The sequence below is a fragment of the Ailuropoda melanoleuca genome, chromosome 6 (assembly GCF_002007445.2).
Source record: "Ailuropoda melanoleuca isolate Jingjing chromosome 6, ASM200744v2, whole genome shotgun sequence".
In the NCBI taxonomy this organism is placed as follows: domain Eukaryota; kingdom Metazoa; phylum Chordata; class Mammalia; order Carnivora; family Ursidae; genus Ailuropoda; species Ailuropoda melanoleuca.
This window is the reverse complement of record NC_048223.1, coordinates 130,870,820-130,879,957: the sequence shown is the minus strand read 5'-3', so window position 1 is coordinate 130,879,957 and position 9,138 is coordinate 130,870,820. Positions and strand designations below refer to the sequence as shown.

General features: G+C 49.8%; 1 protein-coding gene across 1 annotated transcript in view; it reads right to left on the bottom strand.

The window, feature by feature from the left end:
• Nucleotides 1–1,664: 1,664 nt before the first annotated feature.
• ALDH5A1 (aldehyde dehydrogenase 5 family member A1) overlaps nt 1,665–9,138 on the bottom strand; it is a gene marked incomplete at its 5' end in the record, with an annotated part of 26,437 nt that continues 18,963 nt past the window's right edge. Inside the window, 2 exons of the mRNA XM_034663647.1 lie at nt 1,665–5,164; nt 6,512–6,570. Of these exons, the coding sequence (XP_034519538.1) occupies nt 4,959–5,164; nt 6,512–6,570 (265 nt within the window). The remainder of the gene's footprint in view (nt 5,165–6,511; nt 6,571–9,138) is intronic.

Here is a 9,138-nt window from a genome sequence, read left to right as displayed (position 1 = left end):
TCCATTTCTGGGTTCTCTATTCTGTTCCATTGGTCGATGTGTCTGTTTTTGTGCCAGTACCATGCTGACACTTGCTTTTAAGCAGAAGCCTAGGCCAAGCATGTAAAGAACCCCCAAATTGAGAGGTAAGTGGATAATTTCTCCTGGTAATAAAGTAATTTTAAAAATCAACAGCAGGTTCAGTAGAACAGTAGGCATCGTCTACACATAGCAGGCCTTCCTGGATTCTCTGATTCCTGCATTCAGTGCCCTTGAGGCATTTTCTGACCCTGTACCATCGTAGAGAAGAGCAGCGCAGAATGCAAATTCTGGCATCTTGGGAGTCTGACCAACTTCCCTCCCACACGTGGAAGAAGCTAGTGTACTTCCATTTGCACATCCGTTTCAAGGTTCCTCATCCATATAAAATTTGTGGGAGTTTTTGGCTTCTCCTTTCAACTAGTTATAATACCCTTACCAGCTTCCTTATTAATGAATTACATAAAATACTTACCCTATGTTCATTTTTTAAAAAACCAAAGCAGATGAAAAGAAATGCATGAACTCAGTGGAATGACAAAGAGAGACACATATTCAGTGGCACTACTCTTTCTTCCAATGAATAACTTACTTTTGTTCAATGTCAGATTCAATGAGGCCACATGAAATTTCTTAAGAAGAAATGAGCACTGGGTGAAAATATAGGATACACCGTTAAAATAATTAACAGTAATTATATCTGAATAGCAGGATTTCAGGGAATTTCTTCCTCATACTTCTCTGTATCAGGAAAGCCCAAACTTGAGGAAAAGTACATGATGACAGTGGAGGGAGTAGAAGAGACTGGCAAATTTGAGAAAGCTGGAGTATACTCCTTTCTCACACAACCACACTTATAAACCATGTAAAGTTTCATTCTGGTTCAGCAAACATTTAATGAGCACAAACCATGGGACAGATCCCCATGAAGATGCTATGGTACAAAATTTCATAGGCAGGCTCCTGGCCCACAGCATTCACTGACTAGCAGCTCTCTGGGGAGGGAGCACTATTTACACCTGCAGGAGAGGAAAAATAATTTTCCTTCTACCCTTCTGAGTTCTTGGCTGAGACCTCTGTAATAAAAGCTAGAGGAAAAAGAGAAAAACAGAAGCTTATCAACATGTAGGGCTCATGTATACATGGGAGAGACCCAGGGAAAAATGAGGAACTCAAAGAGGTGGACTAAAACTCTGGCTTACATAGCATTCTCAACAAACAGCAATACATTTGTGGAGAAATGACAGGATAGAGGAAAGCAGTTGTAGGCTTTCAAGGGCAGAGACAAAAGCAGGTTGGTAAAATCTGTTATGTAGATTCCTTTGGTGCCCTCTCCTGGTTGACAGGGTCTAGAGTTGTCTCTGGGGATCAACCTTTATCCTTCCTACTGCAGGGGCAGAGACACCTATGTAAACTTAGGTTCTGCTTTTAAGAAAATAGGGGGAAGGCAGGGAGCTTTTCTGGTATCTGCTTCTTTTAGACATCTTCATCTCATAATTATTACACCAAAGCAGCATATTTTGGGATGGCATATTCTGCTGTTCTTCATACATATCTGAACTGGTGTAATAATATCCAATATAAACTAAAATGATGAACTAGAAAGGAAAAAACCACACCAGAAACCTGAACAATGAAACAGGAAATTCTGTTAATGCAACATTTATTAATTACAACACACACACACAACTCTGCTGACAAGACACTGATACCCGTACACAATTATCAAAGCTGGACAAATGAGTTATGTGCACGTTTAAAAAGCAAAATGTTTCCACACTTTGCACCACACTTATTCCCAAGTTTTACCCTACAAAATATAGCACACACAAAAAAATCACACGTAATATTATTCAAGTAAAATGCTGTCTAACATAGCTGCACATGAATAATTAAAACCCTGGGTTCCAGCCTTCTGGGAAGGCAGGCATGTGGCACAATCTAAAGTTAAGAGTATAACAGTAAAATCAGATTTATTTGCATTGTGCTTCTGATGTTTATTTTCATGGAGTCTTTCATAAGCATAAAGGAGAAAAGAAAACAACACTTGACATAAAATCGTGTTTGAAAGCCAAAGGGATAAATACAACAGATGCAGATAAGCTGTTTCAATGCGAATCCCTGCCTAGCTGGGGAAAGTAAATTGAGAATTTTTTTCTAGGCCAACACACTCCTGTTATCCAGGTAATTTCATCTGAGTTATATGATCATTGCTGGCAAGTTCATGGTGAGAACTTGTTGGAGCAAGGCCCCTACTTTTCACACAGGTGTTCAATGAAATAAAATAATGCCTGATAAATGCAGGAAGATCAGTATCTCCCTCAGCATCAGTATCTCTAGACCAGGCGTTGGCAAACTTTCTGTAAGCAGTCAGAGTCAATATCGTACGCTTTGCAGGCCATACTGTCGGTCTGTGTTGCCGGTACTCAACTCTGCCAAGAAAGTAGCCATGGGTCCAATGTTAAATGAATGGGCATGGTTGTATTTCAATACAGTTTCATTGATGGAATCTGAAATCTGGATTTCCTGTAATTTTGTGTTATGAAATATTATCCCTTTGATTTCCCCCCCATCATTTGGAAATACAAAACCATGCTTAGCTCTGGGTTATACAGAAACGGGGGGCAGGCCAGATTTGGCTTGTGAGCTGTCGTTTGCCAACCCCTGGCTACCTTCATCACACAGGGTTACCTTACTGAAAAATAACCCCCCAAAATGTTCAATTAGAGACACATTTCTTTCTTTCCACAACCCAGAACAGTTTTACTAAACAGTAACCTTTTTCCTTCTCAAGTCATTTTAAATACAAAATTAATCAAAGACATTGCAATGAGTCTCTGGACCTTAGTTTATGTACCCGGTGAGCCAAATGTACAAGAAAACTCAAATCTGCCACCCAGCCAAGGAATCCATGGCTTACAAAGTTACCCACGTATGTGAATGTATTCTCCTAACACCCCCAGCATCAGCGTTCCAGACTTACCAATGTTACAGCGTCTTTATTGTTAAAACAGGTGGACACATCCAAATCTTAAGTAATTAGAAAGTTATAGAAAACCACCTAAAACTATAAAAACAGAAAGAAACAAACTGTCGATATGCTGCATATGTGATTCCTGACGGGGTGTGGGTGAGACATGCTACCAGGAGGTGGACGTCAGCTCGTTTCTTCTGTGGGTATCGGGCTACAGCTGGTACGATGCAGGCTCACAGAAGTAGCTCGAGGACCAGAGGCGACTTCCTCTGTGCCCAGGGGCATTCCAGACTGTCAGTGACTTAACCCTGGCTCCCCCGGGGGTGCAGGGAAGGATGCTAAGTACCAGGGGGTGGTAAGAACGGCCTCTCTAGCACGCCTGCCCTCAGGTTCTCCTTCCACCACCCGGACAAGCATGGAATGTCCGTGGATTCCACACACAGAGTAGGAAAGGAAAGAGCTTCATTTCTGCTCAGCCACGAACAGCCTCAATTCCTTCCCCTCAGGGTCTGAGTATGGATGGAAGACCTGTCCAGAAAAGCCTAGAATTTTCTGAATCGGGGTTCCTCTTTCAAAGTGATAGGAAACACTGGTCCTTTTTGTTTTAAATAATGAACTGTAAAAACTCTTATTGGGTAAAGGGTGCCTGACATTCAAGGCCTTGTGCCTCTTCCATTAGGTGGATTGGCAGTTATGGAAATTTGCTTTTCTCTCGGGGTCACTGTGGTGAGACGTTAGTTCTTCCAGAGGTGAAGGAGCAGCGCCCCGTGAGGACGGGAAGAGCGGGCTGCGGTGACAGCCGCTTCGTCTCAGGTACGAAAGCAGGTGCGCACCAGCCTTCCTCATCTTGGCAAAGCCACAGCTGGATGCCCAAGGGGGGCTGGGCTGTTACTAATATTAACGGCTCCTGTACTTACACCAAATTTTCTTTCTTTTTTGGGGCAAATATTTCACTTTCTGCCAGGCTCATAACAGCCCATCAAGCTAGCAAGCATACACGGAATCTCCAGTCTACGGGAGGAACGGGGTTGCTGAATGGCATGTCTATGGGAACAAAGCTACTGGGGGGGAAGGAGCCGCCGAGCCGTGCCTTCCTGTGCGCGCCTTCCCTTCCGTCAGCTCACAAGGGGAGGGGCTGTGCTTCATGCGTACGCTCATTTCCTCAAGGAAACAAAGTGAAATGGAACACAGGACAGAAATGAAAACATCATCTTTAAGGAGTAAATTTAGGATGATGAAGCCTTCAACTTAAAAAAATGGTCCAGGGCTGCCTGGCTGGCTCAGTCGGTGGAGCACGCAACTCTTGATCTCAGGGTCCTGAGTTTGAGCCCCATGTTGGGTGTAGACTACTAAAAAATAAATAAACCTAAAAAGGTCCAGAAAAAGGCAAAAGTGCCCCTTCACTCCTCACAGAAACACAGGCAATTCTGGGCTGTTTCAGAGGTCTTAAGAACAGACGACTTCAGCCTGCGTGGCAACACCGCTGAACACACAGCAGGGTCTGTGTCCGCGAGCGGGCAGATCGCCGGGGTGGCGCACCCGCCCCGGCCAGCCTGCCCGTCGTGCTCAGGGCCGCTCCCTGCAGGCCTCTGGTCGGAGCTTGGAGCCGCAGGACAGATGGCTGTGCCGCCCAGGCAGTGACGGAGCCTTTGTGACAGGACCCCTGTGGCCTCACGTGGCGGCGTGCTCTGAGGCACATGGGGCCGTGCTGGGGTCCCGGGGCTCTGCTCCGTGAACACAGTGCTGGTTCCCGGGGAGTCTGCAGCCACAGGCACGTGGCATCTACTGGTCCCTAGTCAGGTGAGGGGAGGGGTGGGATTCACTTCTGCTAGAGATTGTGAACACGGGATGAGTTTCTAAAAATTCCTAATTCCAGTAACCTATACGCTCACTTAAAATAATGGATGGCATGTCCCCATGAATGCAGGTAAGCTTCCTTTTTTATTTTCTAAAGAACTAACGAACCCTACAAGCCTCCAAAACACACGTATTTGAGTTCCAGATACTCATCAATGCCATACTTGGAGCCCTCTCGCCCGAGGCCAGACTGCTTCACGCCACCGAAAGGGCACTCCACAGAGGAGATCAGTCCTTCGTTGACGCCGACCATGCCGACCTCCAGCCGCTCTGCTACCCTCCAGATCTGGGCCGGGTCTTGAGAGTAGAAATAACCTGTCATGGAGATAGGGGGCACACGTGGCATGTAGGACAGTCGCTAAAGACATCACGTCTAAAGCCAAGGACGCCACTGGCAACTGTGTGTCTCGTCATGGGCCTGGAATCCTCCCTGTTCCCACAGGGACTCCGAGATGGTCCTGTCTGTGTTTTCATCTCAGACCCACGGGACATCATCGTTCTGCTTCTGTTCCAGTCTCAGGGGCTTGCTTCCCCCCCATCAGGACCGTAGCGTAACCTCCCCAGATCCTGCCTTCCCTTGCCCAATCTCTCCTGCACACCTGACACCTCTGTGGACTGTCCTCATGCTACATTTGCCCCACCCTTCTGGTGACTCCTTGCTGTTTACAAAATAAGGTTAAATTCTTCTGGGTACTCAAACCCTCCCCAGTGTGGACTCGGGCAACATTTTCAGCGTTACCTTCCATCACACCAATCACCAACCATCTTCCCCAAACCCTGCGGCCAAACTGTCCTTGTCCTTTCTTACTTCCTTAACTCCCTTGGTCCCCTCCGCCCAGAATCTCTCTCCTCCCATCTCTGCATAATCAGAACGCCGCCCATCACTGATGACCTAATGCAGGGTGCAGTTCCCCTCGTCTCATCACGAAGGGAAGGAGCACGGAGTGGCGTCCCAGAGGCTCTCCTACACACCTCTCACCCGAGCCTTAGGATAACTCTGTAGGCGGCGTGGGGGAAGGGCCTCCACGGTATGCACGTCCTTCCTCTTGTTATAAATACTTTTCCTACACCTGGAGAAGCAGCTTCTGTGGAGCCATAGCTCTGTCTTCGTATCTTCCTCAGCACCCCCCTCACTGTGGACCCTGAATGTCAATTTGTTGGGTGCATGTGTGCACATCTAATGATGTCAGGATAACAGGGCACATGTTGCGGCCGCCCTGACCATCTCCAAACTAAAAGGACAGTGGCCACTCAGGCTCTGTCTGCACGCATGCCCATTGCCTCGTTCACTGTCCCTGATGCTCTGCTGCTGTCCTCAGTCAGGTTCAGGCTGCCTGGAGCCAGGCAGAGTGGAAGAAAAAAGACTTGGGATTTGCAGGCATCCAGCCTCTGAGCACATGGGACTTGTGGGGTGTGTGACTTTCCACCCACAACCTGCCTCACCTCTTCTCCCGAGCTCCCTCCGCTCTTACCAGGGAGCCCCCCAAGGCAGAAGGACCAGGCAGCAGACTGTGAACTTGCACAAACCCACTTGTGCCCCGGAAAGTAACAAAACACACACCCCAACGGTGAATCCTTCTCAAGACCCAGGGTGACGTTTCAAAGGCTAGCCCGGCACCAGCTTGAGAAACGGTGAGCATCGCGCCGAGCAAGGACGCCTACCTGCCAGCCCCACGTCGGCCGCGTTCGCGATCGCCACGGCCTCCTCCTCTGTGTCGAACCTGCCGAAAGGAAATGCCTGGTCAGCAGGATCTGCAGGGGGCAGTGAGGGAGACCAGCCGTCTTCTCTCCTGACAGGTTTCCCGCATAATGGCAAAGGGAACATGGAAGTTTTGCACCAAGACCCCAGGGCAGGGTACAGAAGAAAACGGCCCAGCGCCCCACGCACGCTGGCTCCTGTCTTCCAAGAGCGAGCAGGCTGGCTGCAGGAAAACACAGCGCCTCCAGAATGTCCGACCAAGGACCTTCCGAAAGGACGGCTGCTCTGCTACCCTACGGGGACTGTGTAACAGTCAGCAGCCACTTGAGGAGCGGGCGTAATGTGGCAGAAACACATCCAGAGGAGGCCGGGGCCGGGGGTCTGCGCGGGCAGCGCTGCGGGCCCGCTCCTGCCGGAAATGAGGCGTGGTCGTCCAAAGCCCTGTGCAGTCCCTCCCAGCTTTATCACTTTATTTCTGGAACAAGATCTGAGACGCATCTTCTGGGGCGGAGGGCTCGCAGCGCCCCCCCCCCCTTCTGAAGTCCAGAGACCTGCTGGCAGTGGGCACCGGCCATCTCTCTGACGGCACCGGGCAGAGCCTGCGGGGTCGCCTTGGGCCCCCGTCCATACAAGAGCAAGCGGGGGAAAGAAGACCGCTCTGGGGGATCAAAGAGGGGCCCCAGGAGGATCGCTTGTCCTGAGGACGAGCAGCCGTGTCTCCTAGGCCCGTAGACCTGAAGACAGACAGCAGGCTGTTGTAGTGCGCGGCTGATGTTCCCATCCCCCGTCAGAAACGGTCATCGCATCACCGACTGTGGCTTCCCTGAGGACCCTCACCTTCCTGCCAACTCTGGAGCTGTGCTCCCACCACTCTGTGCCCGGAAGACAGGTGTGGCAAGACCAGAGCCCGCTGGTAACAGCTCGTCCCCATCCTGACCTAACTCTCTAGTTACGGAACAACCACCATAAAGCTATCAGGCACCGTGCTAAGTGCTTTATGCACATCACATAACTGAACCGTGTCACTATTCCGAGGAGCAAGGACCCCGGGGCTCATAGAACTTAATTCGTCCAAGGCTACGCAGGTTGGAAGCAGCAAAGCCTGAATCTACACCCAGTTCAACTCCAAAGCCTGCATTCCTCACCACTGACGGCTTCCTCCAGGCTCCTTGAAAATGTCAAGTTCACATTCTAGGTAAAAAAAAATTTTATTAAGACAAAGAAGATGGAAGTTCTTCAAATGGTCCATTTCCCCAGTGGTGGATTAATATGTAAATTTCATTGGCAAGATGGTAACAAGGCCAGGAAGGTATATGATAAGAAGACTTCCGTCCCAGACAAGGTGGTACGGGTAGCACCAGGGGCCAGCTGTCCCTGGGAACCTGACGCTGGAGACGCTGGAGGAGAGAGAAGGAGAATCGTAGCATAAAAACCCTCATTCAGCAACTAACACCATAAACACAAGACACTTCTGGAGGCAAAGAAGGTGGCTGCATCCTGAGGGCATGATGGCCTCAACTGGTAGAGACTTAGGGGCCACCCATGGAGAGGTGGGAAGGGCAGGAGCATTAAGGAGCCTGCGGGGGGGGGGGCTGCACCTCCCCCACTGTGCCTGCAAAATTAGGTGCTGTTGCCTACAGACCTGGGTCCCTGGACCTGGTACGTGGCTACAGGCAGAAAAGCAGCAGGGCCAGCTCAGGGTAGTGGGGCCCCGGCAGAGCTCGAGCCCAGCTGGCCTGGTGAGTCACCCCAAACGAGTGTAGACAACAGCATGAACCAGAGGCCTCTTCCCTCGAACCCCTCTCGTTACTCCAGAGGTAACCACAAAATACCCAAGGAACCCAAAAATACCTGGGGCACGGGCAGTCGTGTGGAGACTGGATTTTCATACTAGAAGCTTCCTTCCTGAGGCTCAAATATATCAGAAGCAGCCCAGACTAAGGTCTAAGCTTTTTACCACAACTCCAAGGCAGACACTACCAGTCACGAGTTCACAGAGAAAACAACATGACGCCTGAGGAGCTCTGAGGGGGAAGAGGATGACGTACAGAACGACCCACACCATGGGAGGCGGAAACAGAAGGACAGAATAAAATGGAAGACACGGATAAGCATCCCCAGCAACATAAGGGAGAATACTGGAGCAGGAAGAATCCATTACGGGGAAGGACGCACTGGAGACATCAGGGATGTCAGAGTAACGAAGGAGCGTATCTGAGGAACGGATGCCCGGCTGGCAGGTGGAGGGGGCCGAGTGTCTCAGGAGGCATCGGGAATGGATGAAGACGTGCAATGAACAGGTGTGAAGAGAAACGGGGGTGACGTGAACCTGTCACTGTCACAGACCTCCTAGAAGGCCGTTAAAAAATGGAGGGGAGAGAAATACCTGGAGAAACAATGACCAAGGATTTCCCAGGACTAGACAGACAGCTCGGATATTAAAGGAAGACGTTCGGACCGCAGTCTGGAGATGCTCCTGAGGGGCCTCAGCAGTGAGACTTAAGAATGTCGAAGAGGGCGGAGGTTAAGATGGCAGAGGAGTAGGGGACCCCTTTTTCAGCCGGTCCCCTGAGTTGAGCTGGATAGGTAA